Here is a 21,689-nt window from a genome sequence, read left to right as displayed (position 1 = left end):
CAAATTTAAAAAAAAAAAAAAAAACCTATTAAAAAAAAAAAGACTGCCCTTCAACCCCTGAGCTCCCCAACACACTCTCAATAAATTAGCCTTTAATGTGTGTTTGCAAGAGTAGGTTTCTGCGGCTCATAACCAAACCACCCTAACTAGGCACCAAACATCTCATTCTCATTGTAGGGGCAGCCGGCATAACTCTGGCATTTAGAGACCGAGCCTTCCACCCCATGGAGCTGCCATGTTCTCAGTGGCAAGGTTCTCGTGTTCAGGGATAGGAGCTGCTGATTTGTATGGAAATGACCACTCATTCCTGCAAAGTGGGAAATCAATTAAGAAGTATTTGGAAATCCCACCAAAAAGCCTCCAAATTTGCCAGAATCACCTAAGAATCTCTTCAGGAAAGCAGAAGCATAGGGCCAGCTATGCCCCAGCAAGCAAGAACTGTGAGCGGGAGCCAACTTTGTCAGCTCTGGCTTTCGGCTGGGCCACGAGCACAGCGACCGACTGAAGTCATGTTTTCTTCCCTCAGACTTCAAGAGTCACTCAGTGGGTGTCGGTGGACAGACGTTAAGCATTTTTGAAACCCATCCTACACAGACTTTGATGATGGCAGAGGCAGGCCTGGCCAGGGACTGGGCTGAAAAAGGCTGGGGACTCTGAGTGACAGGGTTTCTGAGGCTTGGGCAACAGGCAAGGGTCTAAAATTCCAGGAGATACATTCAAAAGAACACCAAGTATGTGGAGCCAAGGCAGGTGCATACGTGTTTGGAGCCAGAGATCAGGGCAAATGCAAGGGCGCTGGGTGTGGTGAGGTAGGAGGGAGTCCTTGCCCAGCGCCTTCCCCAAATGTCCATTTGTCCCTCACAACTATTTTTGCAGGTTAGTCCATCTCTAGTGCCTCAATGGATCCGGGGTCATGAACAGAGCAGACAAGTGAAGCCATCAAAGCAAAAAATGGCGATTCTGGGCAAGTCTTCAGCAGCATTCTTAAATTTCAGTACAATTCTCCATCCCTCCCTGTGAAGGAAACCATCTGAGCAGTGGCCTGGTGGCCCATCACCACTGTCAAACATCCAGACACAGGTCCAGCAAGCAGGGGACCCTGACACCCACCAGTTCTGTGACCTTGGGGAGTCTTATAACCATTTGGGGACCTCAGTTTCATCTTTTGAGAAATGGGGATAATAACAGCATCTCCCCCACTTACTTTGTAGGGTTATTGTGAAAATCAAATAAATCATAAAAATACCTGAAATCATAAGAAATCTGAAAATGCTGCCAAAACCCAAGAGCATTACCAGGTTCCTCTCTTTTAAATTGAAAAAATAATGCTTTGTATTTGCCATTCTTCTCTGCAGAGTTCAGAGTCTTCAAAAAGCATTATTTTCTTGACAGGAACTGACACTTTTCACAGACGTCTGTTAGGAAATCATTTGAAGAGGCCAGCAAACTTTTGCCCAAGCTATTTTTAATCTGGGAAATAAACGAATGCACTTATTCCCGACAGCCTTCACTGTGACTTTTAAAGAGAAAAGGTTCTTGGGTTGTATGTTGTGACTTTTCCAGTAGCTGTTGCACAGAGAGTCCCTCTAGTCGAGCCACAGGGTCAGCTAAGCAGCACGGAGACATCAGTGAGGGAGCCCAGCTGAAGCCCAGCACCCTAAGGGTGCTACTTGGACTTGGTCTTGGATTTAGTCCGGGGTCTGGGTTTAGGGTTGAGAGACCCTTCCTTGCGCTGTACCTCTGAAAAGACAAAAACAATCACAGTATTGTCGTAATATCTCATATTTACTAAGGACTTTAACTTTACAAAGCATTTTCAAAATGCCATTCTGCCTAACTCTCAAGCAACAAACAGGCAGTGGGCCCAAAATTTGACTCTAAGTTGGTTACTGGGATTCAGAATGTATTCTCCCAAAGTTAAAGTGTGATCAGTTAGTTACCTGAATTCTGGGTCCTGGAAAAGAGGGCTATGTGGTCAAGAAGAATAGAGAAACAGAAAGAACATTTCTGCCTTTCTTCCTATACATATCCAAAGCTTGGCGAAAAAAAAAATTCAAATAGAGCTAGTATCCAAAATCCTCCCACATCCATTCCTGCACTCCTGTTCTTCTCCTGGACCTCTCCCCAGTCTCCTGTGCACAGACCCGACTAGGCCTGGTCCTTGGGATGGGGGCAGGGGGGTTCTTGCCATCAAGCTGGCTCTCCCCCACTTGCTCCACGACACCACCCTTCTCACTTCGAGTCCTTCTGACTGGCTGCGACCACCTCCATCCCACATTTGGTCATCTTGTTCACGCCCTTGTCTTGTTCTTAGTGTCTCTCCCTGCTCCTAGCTCCTAACTGTAGGCTTAAGCCACTATTCATCTTCGTAAACTTCCCTCTTGATTCCTGTCTTCATTCACAGCTCAGAGCACAATGATTTGCTAATTATAAAAAGACTGACACAGAAACAAAAATAAATATGTCTTCTGCTCGGTCCGGATCTTCCCCTTGCCCAGCATCCACAGCCTCCCTCCTTTACGGTATGTAACCGTCCACCCTTCGCTGCACAACACTCGAGGGCAACGCGACCTCATGTTCTAAGTCACCGGATACGACGCTGCGTACGCCACAGGAGTCTCACATTGCTCCAGAGGGTCTGCATTTTTCAAAGGAGCTGCCTGCTAACCCTAAGGAGTGTCCAGCTTATGGATTTTCTGGGGAAAACGTCAGGTCTCCTACAAGGCACGGGAAGGGCTTGGCTTAGGAGCCAATTCCCCTAAGCTTTGCAGAGCCTCTCCTTCACCTCTGAGCCCCCCAGCAATGACTCTGAGGGAGTATTTGGAAGCAGGGCAAAGGGTGGCTATGTTTATGTAGGGAATTGTTAATGTAGGTCGGGGACTAACTGTACATAGTTATCCTCTACTTAAAATTATTAATACTTTTCATTCTGGATTTAACCTCATCCCCAAGGTCTTTATGGAAATGGACGAAAATAACATCACTCATTCCATATTGAGGTAACCACTCCAGTTACCATGCAGGCTTTTTGCATGATTTGCATATTTATTTTTCTGTAATCTGGAAAAAGTCTAGTTTTCAAACTATCAGGATAAAATTACACATTGTAAGATGAAATTTTTTTAATCCATGAAAACTATTTCACATATATTTGAACCTAAAGCTAAAGGACTGTCACACTTGGAATAATTAGCATCTTCCCAGTTGAGAGTTAACAGAAGGAGAGAAAATGAGCTCAGTCTGGTGACAGGACACACACACCATCCCTGGGTGGGAGGCTGTGGGGCACTGGCTAACCAACTGCTTTGGCTGGGGGTGCAGGTGAATATAGGGGTTACAGAGAAACAGAAGTAGCTCTCCTCCCTGCACTATCCCTTGCACCAGTTGTTGTCCTGGGAATACCCCAAAGAGTGAAGGTGAGAGCAAGAATCAAAAAACAGCCTCCAATCCTGCGGATACTGAGAACTGCCTGAGGGCAGGTTATTGCACTAATTAGAGATAAGAAAATAAAGAGTTAGGGGCGCCTGGGTGGCACAGCGGTTAAGCGTCTGCCTTCGGCTCAGGGCGTGATCCCGGCGTTATGGGATCGACCCACATCAGGCTCCTCTGCTGTGAGCCTGCTTCTTCCTCTCCCACTCCCCCTGCTTGTGTTCCCTCTCTCACTGGCTGTCTCTATCTCTGTCAAATAAATAAATAAAATCTTTAAAAAAAAAAGATTATGTATGAATCCATTTTGGAAATTTTGTTAGCTACTTTACNCCCTGTAGAATAATGGTGATTATTTTCATAGAAAATCAAACAAGTACCAAAAACCAAAGGCAAAATCCCCCACAAACCTCCATTAACCAGAGACAATGTCTATCAATATTTGGATACAACTTCCTTCTTGGTCTTTTTTCTAGCTTTGAAAAAGTGTGTTTTTTTGCAGTTGATATTTAACATAAGAATTTCCAGGGCACCTGGGTGGCGCAGTCGGTTAAGCATCTGACTCTTGGTTTTAGCTCAGGGCTCAGGTCGTGATCTCAGGGTCAGGAGATCAAGCCCTGCATCAGGGTCTGCACTCAGCGAAGAGTCTGCTTGGGCTTCTCTCTCCCTCTGCCCTTCCCCCTGCTCATTCTCACTTCTCTCTGTCTCTCTCTCTCTCTCTCTCTCTCTCAAATAAATTTTAAAAAAAGAATTTCCCGGGGCACCTGAGTGGCTCATTTGGTTAATCATCTGCCTTCAGCTCAGGTCATGATCCCGGAGTTCTGGGATCGAGCCCCGTGTTGGGCTCCCTGCTCAGCGGGGAGTCTGCTTCTCCCTCTGCCCACCTGTTCATGCTCTCTCTCTCTCAAATAAATAAATAAAATCTTTTAAAAAATTTTTCATGTCATTATAAACCATTTTAATAGTTGTATAGTATTCAAGTATATTAGTGTAACAATTTATTTAACCTTTCTTCCATGACTGGAGAGGTAGGCTGCTTCTATTATATACAATGATACATTGAACATCTTTGTGCATTAATCTTTTTTTTTTGTATTTAGGATTATTTCCTTGGACTAGATTCTCAAGGGTAAAATTATTAGGTCAAAGGTCAAAGTATATGTATGTATTTAAGGGATATCTACACATACTTTCAAATTATTTTCTGAAAAAGCTATGTGTGTCCACCCACAGGTATTATCTATAAAACAAACCAGCTTTCCCCTTGTGACCAGCATTATATTCTTTTCAAGAATTTTTGCCAGTTTCAGAAGCAAAACTTGTATCTTATATTAGTTTCTTAGTCTATAATTGTTAGTCATTTGGTTTTCTTTTTTGTGAGTCATCTAAATAAGATAGTTACACAGTTAAATGTATGTGTATTCCTATGAAAAATATGAACCAGTAAATCGGTACTAAAGATATTAATATTTTTCTAAGGTATTTGTGACCCAAACATGTTTTGTTTCATAAATATAACCTAAATAAAGCAAAACGAGAAAGCAAGCCTCACCTTTCTTTAGAGATTTTGGGGAATGTTCTACTGGCCTGACTTCTTCATCGTCGTTGTCTTCTTCTTCTTCATCTTCTCCATCTTCTCTCTCTCCATTTTCTTCTCTTCCTTCACACTCCTTATTTCTAGAACTCATCAAAATAGCCGCTAGTTCGCTCTCCAGTTCTTTATTTCTTATAAGGGTATAATGAAGTTTCTCATATACATCCTCAAACTTCTCCTCTGCTTGTCTGGCTCTGCTTTCAACTTCTCTGATGAGGACGGAGTTCAGGGAAACACAACAAAATGGAAAGGTTTGAAAAAGTATCTTTCACGTATAGAAACTCATTGTCTAGAAGAGGCAGTAGAATTAGCTAACTGCATCTGAAAGGTACAAATAAGGGAAGCAGCAGCATCAATCCTTAGGCAAGAACTGCAGTCCTAGACCCTACTCTGGACGGTAATGTCAACGTGGCAGTCATGCTGTGATTTAAGAATGCAATGTATTTATCAGCTCTTAGTGAAACCTGACCTTTGGGTATTTGGAATTCTCAATAGCCACGGAACCCCTTTTCAGGAGCTAATTTTGGCTTCTCTTCATTGATGTGATCCAACAAACTAAATCCAGTCATTTCCCTTTTTGCCAGCACCTCTAAAACCAGATTTTACAATAAGAAAACTAGTTTGAAATGTGCTTCTTACTTCCTAGAGTACATGTTCTACGTCTACACGGCTATGCTCTTCTCGGCATTCTCGACCACCTTAACTATACCGCCCTTCCTACTCTTCAGGGTAGGTAGCATTCTTTCCTGCACAGAGTAGCTTCTCCCAGTTCCATTTATGTCTCTAGCTCATCTTTTAGAAGCATACTGGATAGATCACTCCTAACACCCTATTCCCCACATACACACACTCTCACTTCCTCCACCTCCACCGTGGGTGAGGATGGATGTTCCTATGAGGGCAGAATTCATTGCCTCCAGCAGAAGATTTGGAGGTAACATCCCACTAATGAGGATAAAATAAGCAGAAGAAACCAAGGTAAGCTACGAGGCATGGATTTCTCAGCCACACCTCCTGACCAGCAATCTTTGTAATTACCACCGTGGTGTCGCATACTCACCTTAACTTCTCCTGTGTGCGTTCAATTACAGCCATTGCTTCAAGATACTTTGGGGCCACTGTACCTTGATTTGCTGATTCTCTCTGACAAAGGAAAGATACACTATGAATGAACTGAGTCCCAACAGTTAATACTCTACTTCTTCAGAATGTTCTGGACCAAACCTTCCAGAATATTTTTTTCTACTATCCATATTTATATAGTAGATGATTAAGCACAATCTTAACACCAAAAAAGAATAGGGACTACCTGTGGCCACACAGCATACCAGCTTCCAAATTACTCATGCTACAGGTGGATAAAATTTGATTAGAATTGTAACAAAAGCAGGGACAACAATATCAACAACAACAACAACAAAAAACAAGGAAAGAAAAGGTTTAAAAATAAAGAGAGGGGTAAACATGTTCCTGAAATCAAGTTAATGACCAAGATTATTAACTATATTTTTCTTAATAATTTACTTCACTAAGCTCATAACATTGCAAAATCCAGTCAGATCTTTCAGTTCCTTAGGGAACTTCATAAATATCAAGGCAGTGAAAATTAAAAAAAAAAAAACAAAAACAGAACCCACTGCTTTCATTTATTTTGACTCTAAATACATTCTAGGAAACAAAATAAGAGGAAGGTGAACGAATGTAATTAGAAAACCAAAACTATAAGAATATTTAAAAATAAATATTATACCATTTCCCCAGAACTGTGCACTTGTTTGAAAATTGAAGCACAGCTGACACACAATGTTACATGACTTTCAGGTGTACAGCTTGCTGACTGTACAAATCTCAACATACCACCTGTCCCCATAGAGCTATTACATGTCACTGGCTCTATTCCCTATGCCCTACCTTTCATCCCCGTGACTTATTCATTCTGTCACTGGAAGCCTGAACCTCCCACTCCCGTTCACCCCTTTTTGCCCAGAACTGTGTTTAAAATCTCATTTATCCATGCTTCCCAACCTGAGGCATGTAAAGATTGGACGGAATTCCACATTATATATGGAAAGGGAGCTTGAAGAGGGTAGGCAGTCTGCCCTCCTCACAGAAAGATCTAGTGAGTTAAGCAAAACCCTCACGGAGGCCTCTTCATTCTCACATCCCATTGCACTATGCTAGCTTTTTCTAGAAGAAAACCAGAGAAAAGAAACTATGTTAAACATTTTCCCTTTTACTCTCGCTCTTCTAGTCTCTTATTTCCCAGGTCATATATTCTCCTCCTTCTGTTTTGCTCCCCCTTGCTCCCCTTTCTGTTTTGTTTGGGAAGTAAATGCGATCACTGTCCAGCCTGCACCCGTGGCACGGGACGTGGTTGTGTCTATGCCACACACGCCACTAACTTGTTCTTTGAGCCCAAAAGAAAGGTATTCAGAGCAGAGGCTTCTAGAACTGGAAGTCCACACATGGTTTATAGCTGTATGAAACAACTTGATAGGTAGAAACCAGAGTAAACCATGACTGTATACATGTGAGCCTTCAGACTCGGCATTTGTTCCACAGATATACAGTGGACCCCGGAACTACACGGGTCTGAACTACGTGGGTTCACTTAAGACATGGATATTTTACAGTCCACTACTGTAAACGTATTTTCTCTTCCTTATGATTTTCTTAATAGCATTTCCTTTCCTCTAGCTTACTTCGCTGTAAGAATAAGTATATAGTACATATAACATTGACTGTTTATGTTATCTGTAAGGCTTCTGGTCAACAGTGGGCTATTGGTAGTTAACACAAGCCTCACAGCTCTTGGAAGTAACTGCCTTGGACCTTCCTTGTTTGTGCCAAGCTACTGTAGCTTTGCGCTTGGTCTCTGATTCCCATTCTGTCTTTGGCCTTTTTGACTTGGTCTTCCTCGGGTTTGACTCTACTTACAGGCTTTCGACTGGACAGTATCTCTAGTTTGGGTCTATCTCAGGGAGGATCTGGCTCCAGGCCCAGCTCCTTGGGATCCAAGCACTGACATAGTGCCTTATCAGTTCTGGACATACTTTCTAGAACCACCAATTCCAAGGGCCCTTCCCTGTTGCTGTTATAAAATAAGTAAATTAATCGCTGCTCCGGCATACATGGTACGGTGAGAGGAAAGCAGACCTGTAAGGGTCACCTTTAGCCCAATAACAGAAGGAAGGGCAGAAAGTCTCATCTTATCATAAAACACTGCTGATGTCCTCAAGTCTGGCCCCTGTTCATCCTTCCTCAGTTCACAGGTGATCCAGCAAACTCTCCTATCTCCCTCATACCCTCAAACTCTTTAGAGACAGCCAGAATCTATGGTGTGAAGATGAGCCTGAAAGACACTGTCTCTAGTATCTTGCTTGTCAGGGTAGCTGAGCTGTAGGCAACGCTACCCATGCGGTCAGACAGCAGCACATGAGGGGCAGTCTAGCTCGGAGCACTTCTGGTACTGCCTCCGAGAGAGCTGGCAGATTTAGTCATCCCCTATCTCCTCCCCTATCCCCTATCTCCTCCAGCTGAGATGTTATGGAATTCTGGCTGCTTGTCCTGCAGGAACAGTGCTGGAATGATTGTGATTCAGAGAGGGCCATAAGGGGTGCCATGCGACAAGGTTCCAGAACTGACTGAACTGGGCTGGGTCTGAAGGCAGAGGAGCCTTCTCCCAAAAGGGGGCAGCGGCAGTCAGTGCAGCTTAATGGGACCACTGGGTTCACCACTTAATCGGGCCCAGGACCAAATTGGGTATGCCTGTTTCAGGCACAGCAGGCCATGTTATGTACACAGGGCCTGCTCTGAGGAATTCCCGCAAAGCCCTAACTCCCAGCTAATTGAGGAGTGTTTTGCATAGTGGATGGGCCAGCCCCATTATGGTGGACACTAGGCATCAGGTAATGGTATGAATGAGGCCAAGCTCTTAGTCTGCCCAAGCTGGCAGTGACTTACCACCCCTCCTCTTGGGATATCACTCATATCTCAACCCCCAGAAAATCCCGTCCCGGAGTCACCTGCAGGAGGGGATACAAAGAGTAACTGGAATCTCCATGCTCAGGTCCATAGCTTCTCAGGGGTCTGGAGCTATTTCTCGCTAGAAACCTGGAACCCCTCTATCTCTGGAGCTCTCCAGTTTCACAACTCAGTTCCCAGGGACATGACAAGTTATACCTGCACAACACAGGCTTTCTGCTTCCCGAGCCCTTCGTTTTTCCTTTCCCTCCTCAGTGTTAATCAAATGTACTGCCTCCTGGGAGTTGTGTTTTTAGACCAGCAGGAGAGAGCTGCCTGATAGGTCTGGTGTCCCTGAGAAATGGTTATTTATGCTCTCAGGACCAGACGCTGTCAAAAAAATAAACAAATAAAGGAAAAAAACAAAGGCACGAGAAAAACTTACAATAAAAATTTTGAAACCCTAAAGTGCCCTTAGGGAGCCCCAGGACTTTCATGAATGACAAGTGCACAGAGCTCAGCACCCCCCCAACCCCCCCACCCCCAGCCCGCTCCTCCTGGCCTGCAGCACGGTCCAAATCAAGACAGCCCTTCCCCAGCTCCACCTCTGCATCTCTGACCTCACAAGCCAGTTCAAGAATCTTCATTCTCTGGGCACCCACATCCCCAAATACCAACTTCGTCTCTGCTGGCCTGGCACGATTAGGTCCCTTCTGTTTGAGCACCCGATGATCCCCTTCTGCCTGTGAGAGTTCAAGCCGCCATCCCATAGGATGACTGTGATTCTTCTTTACCTCCAGGAAGTCCCAAGTGGTTACGTACCCGATGCCATCAGGGTCCGTGCCCCAGACGATATGGCGGATGAGATGGAAACAGTTCGAACTTCCGGGATCTAGAGTAGCAGCATTAGCAAACTTACAGAGCCTACAGAGAATTTCTGGGCCACACTGTCCTCAGGTGAGCTAGTCACATGGCACCACACCGTGTCAGAGGGAAAGGCGGCATCCTGGAGCAGGAGCCCCCCACCATCAAAAACAAGCACCCCCCCACCCCCTGGGCTACAGGCTGTTATCATCGGGGAGGTCTGACCCTGACTCCCAGCCTGGATGGCACAGCAGGGGAGAAACTCTGAGGCAGCAAGGCTTTGGGTGGGATTGGTTGGGGGGGGTGCTGAGCAGATTAACCGGTGCTACCCTTTATCTTCCTTTTCCTTACATGGCTCACGGTTACTCTTAGATCCCTACCTCGCTCAGTCATAAAGACTGACAGATTAACATATTATATGAAAAGCTTGTTGAAAAGGCATTACTCGGGCAGAACGTGATTGTAACCCCTCTCGGCACTACTCTCACCCCAGTTTGCCAGCTCCTGCCTGACTCTTCACGTGGTTTCTCCCAGCTCTTTCTACCAGAGTTGGAGCCTATTTCCAGCCTATTTCCAACAACCTCCCTGGACTCACATCCTTGCAGTCTGCCTCAGTCATCCCACTGTTGTCCGCCGCTACCCTCACTACGGCTCCTACCCGCGACACACCACTGCCTACTCAGGTGGATCAGATCTCTAACAACGGAATGGTTAACTGTGGGGCTGAGAAATCTAAGTCTACGGATTTCTGGCGCACTCCCCAGCCCCCCGCAAGGAAATGCACAGTATAAACACACGCAAAATTAATGTGGATTAATGGGATCAAGGCATGACATCCTTCACTGAGAGACATATCAATCTAGAACTGAAATCTAGAACTGACTTAAGTCTACCATGGTCTTAGAACTTTCTGTGGAAGAATTTTAAATCCGCTTCCTACTGAGTTTCTAAAGGTTTCCAATTTCCCAACAATTCTTGTGGTCAGAGGTATATGCTTGTCACAGTTCTCAACAGAGTCTGCTGAATGAATATATTTAAAAAAAAATAGGTCAAATTTTGACCAAGATATTGTTAAGGAAGGGAATGAAATGCTAATTTTAAAATGAGGTTTAAAGAAGAGAATGAGACGTTTTTTATAAAGTTAAGGTAAAAAACAAGAGTTTTCCAAAGATGATGCTGGGAAGAAAAAAAAAATCTGAAAAATGCATTACGTAGGAGCTCCTGGCCCTCTTGGAGCTAAAACTTATGTTAAATCCATATCATTTGTACATAATGTGAAATTTCTCAGATTTTTTTCTCTGGTTTTGGATTTCCTAATTGGGTTTCAAATACATACCCAGGAAGAGAATATATCTGCTTCAAACAGAGGTTTGGAATGAATATTTTCATCTTCTTCAATTACTCGAATGAGTTTTTCCACCTCTGAGGATGTTGAAGGCTTCTAGGGCACAGAAACAGGAAGGACCTGTTAGCGAGCTGGGGTGTGACCCAGTGGTATGGCAAGTTCCCTGGAGCAATGTCTGAAGCTTTACTCTTCCATTTGCATTAGGCATTCAACAAGCATTTTCAAAGACTCACAGCAAACAGTGTGTGAGAAATTAGTGGGGATGGGGAAGTAGAGAGAACGGTGAGGGAATCAAAGAGAGTATTTTCCAGACCTCAGGAATTCACAGCACAGTAGGAGAGATGGACCAGAAAATAATGACAATATACACGATTGGTGTTGGCAAAGAGGTGTGTTCCAAAAGCTCTGTGCACCCAGAAAAGGGCCCTGAATTCTAACTAGACTCTCAGGGAAGTTTTTACAGAGAAAGTGATATCTGAAGACCGAACAAGACTTTGTAACATAGAGTGGAAAGGGTCAGAACTAAGGCCACAAGAGGAGGAAAATGGAATGCGTTACGTATTTCAAAGGTACGAGAGAATTTAGTGGCCAAATAACACTGCTTTCCATTCATTTTGTGCCTTCTATATGCCAAGCACTGTACCAGAAATAAAACAGAAAATGCTGGTCAAAAGAGGCTTAGGTGTTGTACAAAATTTTTCTTCTGCTGTCTAGCAGGTACAGTGTGAGTCTAGAGGACCTAGGTCACAGCCTGGGATCATGCCAACATTTAAACTATTCACAGAGAAGAAACATCAGGGAAATAAGTTAGGACAGCCTAGAGAGTGTTAGGTGACCTTGAGTTCTGAGAGCCAAGGACAATAGTAGTCAATCCAGGAATCAGCAAGGATTCTTATGCCAGGCTAATCTGGGTTTGAATGCTGGTTCTGCCTCTTACAGCTTTCTGACTTAGGGTAAGCCAATCAACCTTTCTGAGCTTCAATTTTTCTTATCTGTAAAATGGTGCAATAATTTTTACCTTGAAGTTGTGTTGTATAGATAGGAGATAACACATGCAGAACATGTAGCTTGCGGTAGGCACGCAATTATTGGTAGTTATCATTCCATTTATTATTATTATTATCATTATATTATTATTATTATTATTATTATTATATTGTTATTATTAGTGCCCCAGGAAGGGTTCTATTACTACAAATGCCCCAGCATGAATAGAAACACAGTGAGGAGAAAGGAGGTGTGGGCATGGGCTTGGGATGAAGGGGAAAGGCAGCCCAAATGGGAACTGAAGAGGGGGCACCTGGGTGGCTCAGTTGGTTAAGCATCTGACTCTTGATCTCAGCTCATGTTTTGATCTCAGAGTTATGAGTTCAAGCCCCACGTTGGAGCATATTAAAAAAAAAAAAAAGATGTGGACACACAGAGTTTAAATTTCTATTTGAAAAATCTGGTAATGAAAGGACAAAGAAACAGCATTAAGGTGAGAGATTATGTAGGTAATAGGAGTACAGGTGTGAATGAGGCTGATGGGAAGTGACTGGATTTCGAAAAGGAAAAGGATACCCCTACCGTGGAAAATAAAAAGATAAGAGTGTCTCAGGTATGGTTAAATCTATATGAAGAAAGGAAGGGAGCTGAGGTATTTGTTTATTCCAGATGACGCATTTCTATTTTCAATACTACCTATATATATTCTTTTTTAAAAGATTTTATTTATTTATTTGTTTGTTTGTTTATTTAGAGAGTGCAAGTGAGGGGAGGGGCAAAGGGAAAAGGAGAGAGAGAGAAACTCAAGCAGACTGTGCTGAGCGTGGAGCCCGACACGGGGCTCGATCTCATGACCCTGAGATCATGACCTGAGCTGAACTCAAGAGTCAGTCACTTAACCAAATGAGCCACCCAGGCACCCCAATATCTATATATATATTCTTTAAAAATATAAAGGGAAAGGAAAATGTAATACTAAATCATCTTACCTCCCCTTCTTCCTTTTCCTTTCGCATCTCAAAATTATCCTCCATACTTTCTTCTTCCTCCTCTCTAAAAGGCCTGCCTATTCCAGGTTCAATTAATTCTTTTATAAAATCCTGTGAGATAAAACAATAGTACAATTATAGCTTAGTGTATTAATAATTTGTAGTATATACTGATTATTCATTCAGAAGTATTTAATGAGCACTAATCTTGCAACTGAACACTGTGCTAGGGATAAGGGCAAAAAGGATAATAAGAATAGCCACTGTCCTCCTATGACCCAGCAATTGCACTATTGGGTGTTTACAACAAAAATACAAATGTAGTGATCTGAAGGGGCAACTGCACCCCAAAGTTTACAGCAGCAATGTCCACAATAGCCAAACTATGGAAAAAGCCCAGATATTCATTGACAGATGAGTGGATAAAGAAGATGTGGGGTGTGTGTGTGTGTGTGTGTGTGTGTGTATGTGTACACACACACACACACACACACAGGAATATTACACAGGAATATTACACAGCCATCAAAAATGAAACCTTGCCATTTGCAACGATGTGGATGGAACTAGAGGGTATTATACTAAGGGAAATCAGTCAATCAGAGAAAAACTACTATCATATGATCTCACTGATATGTGGAATTTAAGAAACAAGGTAGAGGATCATAGGGGAAGAGAGAAAAAAATGAAACAAGATGAAACCAGAGAGGGTGACAAACCATAAGAGACCCTTAATCATAGGAAACAAACTGAGGGTTGCTGGAGGGGAGTAGGGTAATGGGATGTGGTAACTGGGTGATGGACATTGGGCAGGGTATGTGTTGTAATGAGCACTGGGTATTATGTAAGACTGATGAATCACAGACCTGTACCCCTAAACAAATAATGCATTGTATGTTAATTAATTGAATTTAAATTAAAAAAAAAAAAAAAGAACAGCCCCTGTCTTAAGAAGCTTAACAATTTAGTGGACAAAAGAATGCTATGGATACATATAGTCACACGGTAGGAACACCTAATCTACAGTAGTGGATGTGGTTGAAAGAAAGGATTGGTCAAGAAGCTTTCCTGGAGGACATAATGTCTGAGTTTCTTCTTAAAGGATGAGTAAGGGAAAAAAGATAGCACGGTTGGTTCTAGGCAAAGGATGATGCACGGACATGACTGGCTCTTGAGAACAAAAATAGTTGGTAGAACAGAAACTTAGGGGCAGATGGACAGAAGCAAAGTCATAGAGGAAGGGCTAGAGTGTCATTCCAGGGAATGGTGGTACTGATAAATTGACCAATCTGTTTTGCATTTTAAAACAATCACTCTAGCAGCAGGAGAGTAGATTTAAAGAGAAAGAAAGGGGAGAGGGAGGAAGAGTGGAAAGAAGAAAGACAAGAGTAAGAGTTGCAGGAATGAAGAGGAGCATAAGGACTCAAGAGATATTTAGGAGTTAACTCTTAGTGCTAGAGTGATTAGATCGATATGGGATGGCCCAGAACGGAAGCATCTTGAATGATACTTGGTGAATGGCTTAGGCCATTACATTGATGATAATGCCATTCCCAGAGATAATGAACAAAGCTGCATAAGCAGGTTTGGGAAGATAGATGAGTCCAGACCAGGCTATGTGACTTTAAGGTACCACTAAATGGAAATATTCGGTAAGTAGCTAAATACACAGATCAAGAGTTTAGATGGAGGCATTTGGGCTAAAGATAATCATTGAACAGTTATTTGCATTTACTTGAAGCCAAAAAAGTAAATTACATCACCAAAGGAGATATTTTGAAGTGTTAGAAGATGAGGACTTAGGACAGAAAACCTAGTCACATAAAGGATTAGGGAAGAAAGACGAGCAGCAAAGAAGGCTGGGAGTTGTGTCAGAAATCTGACAGAGCCACCAGGAAAGTTAAAAGAAGAGAAAGAAGGAGTCAGCAGTGTTGAATACCTCAAACAAGTCTACAAAAATACTAATTGAAAAATGTCCTTCAGTTTACTGCAACGATGTGTATAAAAACAGAAGCTAAAAATAAGTTCAATGCCCACAATAGGAAAATGCATAAATAAATTATGATATAAACTATCCAAGATATTTTATAGCAATTTTAAATTATGCTGCAGAAATATGTACATGGTATAAAAAAATATTCACAATATATTAGGATATTTTTACCAAATGAAAATTTTTCCCTGATAATGCTGTAAAATAGTTAATAATACAGAGAAATTAAGAATCTCAACTCTCAGAAGTAACAAACTTCTATCAGTTTGCTGACTATATTCTTCTAGACTACTTTTTACATATATAAACATTTTTTTTTTAAAGATTTTATTTATTTATTTGACAGGATAGAGACAGCCAGCGAGAGAGGGAACACAAAGGGGGAGTGGGAGAGGAAGAAGCAGGCTCCCAGTGGAGGAGCCTGATGTGGGGCCTCGATCCCATAACGCCGGGATCACGCCCTGAGCCGAAGGCAGACGCTTAACCGCTGTGCCACCCAGGCGCCCCTACATATATAAACATTTTAATATAAATGAGATCATCATATTTGTTACCTTCTATAATCTGCTTTTTTCAAACCAATCTGCGATTGATGAACATTTATATGGTTTCCAATGCAGACGGTCCCTGACTTAGATGGCTTAACTTAAAATTTTCAACTTTACAATGGTAGAAAAATGATACACATTCAGTAGAAACTGTACTTCAAATTTTGAATTTTAATTTTTTCCCAGGCTAACAATATGTGGTTCAACTCTCTTTCATGATTCTGGGCAGCAGCAGTGACCCACAGCTTCTAGGCAGCCACATGATCACAAGAGTAACCAACCAATACACTTAAAATCATTTCTGTTTTTCACTTCCCGTACAGTGTTCAATAAATCACATGAGATATTCAGGGGTGCCTGCATGGCTCAGTTGGTTGAGCATGGACTCTTGGTTTTGGCTCAGGTCATGATCTCAGGGGTTTTGGGGTCGGGCTCCATGCTCAGCAGTGAGTCTAAAGGACTCTCTCCCTCTGCCCCTGCCCCCCAAATAAATAAATTTTTAAAATAAAGAAATAAATTACATAAGATATTCAACATTTTATTATAAAATGGGCTTTGTGTTAGATGATTTTGCCCAACTGTAGGCTAATTTAAGTATTCAAAGCACAATGAAGGTGGACTAGGCTAAGCTATGATGTTGGGTAGGTTAAGTGCATTAAATACATTTTGGACTTAAAATATTTTCGACTTAAAATGGGTTTATTGGGCCGTAATTCCAACATAAGTCAAGGAAGATCTGTATTTTGCTATTAAGAATAATGTTTTAATTACCATTCTTTATTTTATTTATCTATTTAACTTCAGTATAATTAACATACAGTGTTATATTATAATATAGTGATTCAACAATTCTATACATTCCTCAATGCTCATTGTAATAAGTGTTCTCTTAATCCCCTTCACCTATTTCACCCATCGCCACCCACCCACCTACCCTCTGGTAACAATTAGTTTGTTCTCTAGAGTTAATAGTTTGTTTTTCTATATCTCTTTGTTCATTTGTTTCTTAAATTCCACATAAGAGTGAAGTCATGTGGTATTTGTCTTTCTCTGACTAGCTTATTTCACTTAGCATTATACTTTCTAGATCCATACATGTTGGTGCAAATGGCAAGATTTCATTCTTTTTTATGGCTGAGTAATATTCCTCTGTGTGTGTGTGTGTGTGTGTGTGTGTGTGTGTGTACCACCTCATCTTTACCCATTCATCTATTGATGGACACTTGGGCTGCTTCCATAGCTTGGCTATTATAAATAATGCTGAATAAACATAGGGGTGTATATATCTTTTCAAGTTAGCGTTTTCATATTCTTTGGTTAAATACCCAGTAGTGGGATTACTAGATCACACAGTAGTCTTGTTTTTAATTTTTTGAGGAACCTCCATACTGCTTTCCACAGGGGCTGCACCAGTTTGCATTCCCACCAACAGTGCACAAGGATTCCTTTTTCTCCACATCCTTGCCAAAACTTCTTGTTCCTTGTGTTTTTGATTTTAGCCATTCTGACAAGTGTGAAGTGGTATCTCATTGTGGTTTTGATTTGCACTTCCCTGATGATGAGCGATGTTGAGCATCTTTACATGTGGCTGTTGGCCATCGGGATGTCTTCTCTGGAGATGTCGGTTCATGTCTTCTGCCCATTTTCTAATTGGATTACTTGGTTTTCTGGCATTGAGTTGTAGTTCTTTATATATTTAGGACACTAACCCTTTATCAGATATGTCATTTGCAAATATCTTCTCCCATTCAGTAGTTCTCTTTTAGTTTTGTTGATTTTTCCCTTTGCTGTGCATAAAGAAGCTTTTTATTTTGATGTAGTCCCAATAGTTTATTTTTGCTTTTGTTTCCATTGCCTTAGGAGACGTATCTATGAAAATGTTGCTATGGTGGGTTGGAGAAATTACTGCATGTGCTCTCTGCTAGGAGTTTTATGGTGAACAGGAAGGTAAGCCAGAAGAAATTATTCAGGATGCAATGCAGAAGCAAAGAAAAATATGAAATAAGATAAAAGACATGGGTATAGATTCCAATACATATCCATTCAGAGTTCCAGAAAGAAAGGAGAGAGCAAATATATAGAGATAATATTTGAAGAGATAACAGAATTTTCCATATCTAATGAAAGATACAAAGTCAAAGATTTAGGAAACCAAGAAAATCCCCAGCAAAATTTAAAAAGAAAAGGAATTCCACACCCACATATATCAGAGTGAAACTGCAAAATGCCAAAGACATAAAGATCTTAAAAGTAGCCAAAGAGAAGAGAGGGATTAACTTCAAGGAACTGACAGCTGAATTCTCAACTGTCAGCTTGGTAACAATAAAATCCAGAAAACAGTAGAAATAGTATCATCAATGGGCTGGGAGGAAATAGTATCATCCTAGACTTGTATACCCCGCAAAAAATGTTAAGAGTGAGGGTGAAATAAAGACATTTTCAGACAAACAAAAATTAAGTTTGCCTCCAGTAAAGCCTCACTAAACAAAAATTTAAAGATTAAGGCAGAAGGAAAGTGACCTCAGGTGGAAGATCTGAGATATCTAAAGGAACAATAAAGAAATTAAACAAAAAATCAACTCCAATCACTAAAGGCATTCCTGCTTAAGTCATAAATAAGAAGAGGATGCTTGCTATTGCCACTACTATTTAACACCAAATTGGGAGAATTATTCACTGCAATTAGACAAGAAAAAGCAATTAGAGGCATAATAATTGAAAGAGGTAAAATTATCTCTATCTATAGATGATTTGTTTAATATCTGGAGAACCCAAAAGAATCTATTGAAAAACTACTAAAAACAATAAGATAATTTAGTAAAGTCACAGAATATAAAATTAAAATACAGAAATCAATAACATACAGTTACTAGTTAGAAGATACAATGGTAAAAAAGATCCCATTTAAAATAACAAAAAATAGGGGAGCCTGCCTTGGTCTCGGGGTTGTAAGTTTGAGCCCCATGTTGAGTGTAGAAACTACTTAAATAAATAAAAACTTTTAAAAAATAAAATAGCAAAAAATAAAATGAAATACTCAGGCATAATACAAGAAATGTGCAAAATGAGTAAACCCTTAAACATCATTGAAAGGCATTAAAAGTAGACATCCTGGGGGCGCCTGGGTGGCACAGCGGTTAAGCATCTGCCTTTGGCTCAGGGCGTGATCCCAGCGTTATGGGATCGAGCCCCATCAGGCTCCTCTGCTATGAGCCTGCTTCTTCCTCTCCCACTCCCTCTGCTTGTGTTCCCTCTCTCGCTGGCTGTCTCTATCTCTGTCAAATAAATAAATAAAATCTTTAAAAAAAAAAAAAAAAAAAGTAGACATCCTACATTTTTGGATAGGACAACGTGACAACATAAGTATCTCTGCTCTAAGTTAATATATGAATTTAGTATTACCCCAGTCTTTAAAACTCATATTTTCCCAGAGGTAGATTATAGAGTTACATAGAAGAATAAATAAGCAAGCATAGTGATGAAATCCCTGAAGAAGATCAGTGAGGAGGGCTGGCCCAGCCAGATATGAAAATGCATCATGGCGCCTCAAAAAATTAAAATATTGTGGTGGTGACCCATGAAGAGACAGATTAATAGAAAATAACAGAAATTTCAGAAATAGACTTAGGTTGAGTATAGCTATCTTCAAATGCTAGAAAACACTGTAACATGGAATGTTGTAAATACTATGATGTGGAAGACAAATCAGCTTTGTTCATATCAACCCAAAAGACTAAACAAGGACCCGTGAGTAGAAAATTACAAGGAAACATATTTCATCTAGTTCAATAGAAAGAATAATGTTCTAATAGTCAGTGTTCACCACAACAAATGGGCTAATTCTGAAAGTAGGTCTCTGCAACTTCATCTGAATCATAGGCATCATAGGCATAATGATCAAAGGTGGGTATTATAAAAGATTCACACATCAGATGTTTGGCTGAATTCAATCACCCTTAAGATCCTTTCTGTTCTTAAGTCTCTATGATTCTGTATAGTTCTTGAATTTAATCTTTTCATATCTCTTTTGTGTAGCCAAGATCATGTCTGTGGTACTTAATTTTCTAAAACTATACTGGTAATTTAAGATTTTTTTTGAGAGAGAGAGAGAGCTCATGGTGTGGGGGGCAGAGGGAGAGGGAGAGAATCTTAAGCAGGCTCTGTGCTTAAGGGACATGGGCTCCATCTCACAACCCTGAGACCATGACCTGAACTGAAATCAAGAGTTAGACACTTAACCAACCGAGCCACCCAGGCGCCCCATGTAATTTAAGATTTATAACGTTGATGAAATCATTCAGTGATTAATTCAAAATAATGCTGGCCAAGATCTGGGCAGCAAAGAAAAATAAGCATTTGTAAAAGATGTATAATTTAGAACAGTGGTGTTTCTTCAGTGTTTAAACATAAGATAAAAGTCCCCCACGTGTGTAGGTAGAACCCTGCCCGGCAGACCCATCACATAGATGCCATCACATCTCTCCTGTACAGGTCACGGATCCGATAGCAATGAGGGCTTCTTCAGTCTTTACTGGAAACCAACTCCTTCAAACAGACTGAAGTAAACTAAACATTTGTGACTGCCATGAAGTACAGGGTATTCATTAATTTGGGATCCTCAGTAAACAGGTGGTAGTTAATACCACAGGATTAGCACAGTCATGTGTAGGGTGTAGAATGAAAAGTGAAAGTAAGTCAAGGACAGAATATCAACATTTAAGAGGCAGGCAGAGGAGAAAGACTAAAAGGAGAGTGAAAAAAAATAAAGTAGGAGGAAAAACAGGGAATTTTTGTCTTGTGAGGAGAGATTACAAAAGGAGTGAACAACTAGTCGACAGAGTCAAATGTTACAGAGAAGTCAAGTTAAATATGGCATGGGGGGGGCACCTGGGTGGCACAGTCGCTTAAGTGTCTGCCTCTGGCTCAGGTCATGATCCCAGGGTCGTGGGATTGAGCCTTGAGCACCGAGCACCGAGTTGGACTCCCTGCTCAGCTGGGAGTCTGCTCCTCCCTCTCCCTCTGCTCCTCCACCTGCTTGTGCTCTCTCTCTCTCTTTCAAATAAATAAATAAATAAATAAATAAATAAATAAATAAAATCTTTTTAAAAAAATATGGCGTTGGGGTTCCTTGGATCTGACAATAAGGAATCATTACAGTACCTTGCAATCGTTTCAGCATTTTAAGAGAAATGATTGTGACAGGAAGGAGAGAATGAAGTGGTAGAGAAAAAGACATGCTCAAGGGATATATCTTTTAGAATGAAAGCAAAGGCCATGCTTATAGATTGTTTATATATTGACACAATGGAACCACTAGAGAAGAAGACACAGAAGAGAGAGGACAGTGGGCTGGGATTAGGTGCTCAAAGGAAGAAATAACCTTAAATGGGAACACTGAGCCTGGAGGGGAGGAGGAAGTGTGCACAGAAGCAGACCGGTCTGAGGACATGCCTCAGGAAGCGGCAGGCAGCTCCCCCTCTGAAAGCCATCCTTTCCTCTATGAAGGATGAAACAAAATCAAGGATGAAACAAAATCAAGGATGAAACAAAATCTAAGAAAGTGAGGAGAGATGCAGACGTGGATGATTCTCACCCTTAGAAGGGAGAACTGCCAATGATTTCAGTCAGGGGCAAAATTCTCTGCTAGAGTAAATAAATGAGGACTCAGAACATGAATCCTTATCTATTGAACTACAGGGGGAAAAATACAGGAAGAACCTGAGTAATGATCATGCCAACACATGGCAAATACCTCTTCTCCAAATAGGTGTTCTTTTTCTTCCTTTGTCAGTAACTTCATTTTTCTGCCTTTGATCCCAGAAAGGAGGTGAGAACATGTGGTGATCCACTCATAACTTTCTCTCTGAGAAAAGAGAAAAGATAATTATTAAGCAGAAAAAAATCAGACTAACCTCTACGACATTGGCCAGAGCAACCTTTTTCATGACACATCTCCAAAGGCAAGAGAAACAAAAGATAA

At 41.3% G+C, this 21,689-nt stretch overlaps 1 protein-coding gene across 3 annotated transcripts in view; it reads right to left on the bottom strand.

Annotated features, from left to right (window-relative positions):
* The window catches only part of AXDND1 (axonemal dynein light chain domain containing 1), an 89,940-nt gene continuing 68,251 nt past the window's right edge, over nt 1-21,689 (bottom strand). For all 3 annotated transcript variants that reach the window (XM_034666782.1, XM_011220956.3, XM_034666783.1), the window contains 6 exons: nt 21,462-21,572; nt 13,169-13,279; nt 11,184-11,288; nt 6,081-6,163; nt 4,979-5,229; nt 1-1,740 (listed from right to left, as the gene is read on the bottom strand). In XM_034666782.1, the coding sequence (XP_034522673.1) occupies nt 1,667-1,740; nt 4,979-5,229; nt 6,081-6,163; nt 11,184-11,288; nt 13,169-13,279; nt 21,462-21,572 (735 nt within the window). In that variant the 3' untranslated portion in view covers nt 1-1,666. The remainder of the gene's footprint in view (nt 1,741-4,978; nt 5,230-6,080; nt 6,164-11,183; nt 11,289-13,168; nt 13,280-21,461; nt 21,573-21,689) is intronic.

The sequence above is a fragment of the Ailuropoda melanoleuca genome, chromosome 8 (assembly GCF_002007445.2).
Source record: "Ailuropoda melanoleuca isolate Jingjing chromosome 8, ASM200744v2, whole genome shotgun sequence".
NCBI lineage: Eukaryota > Metazoa > Chordata > Mammalia > Carnivora > Ursidae > Ailuropoda > Ailuropoda melanoleuca.
This window is presented reverse-complemented; position numbering and strand designations above follow the sequence as displayed.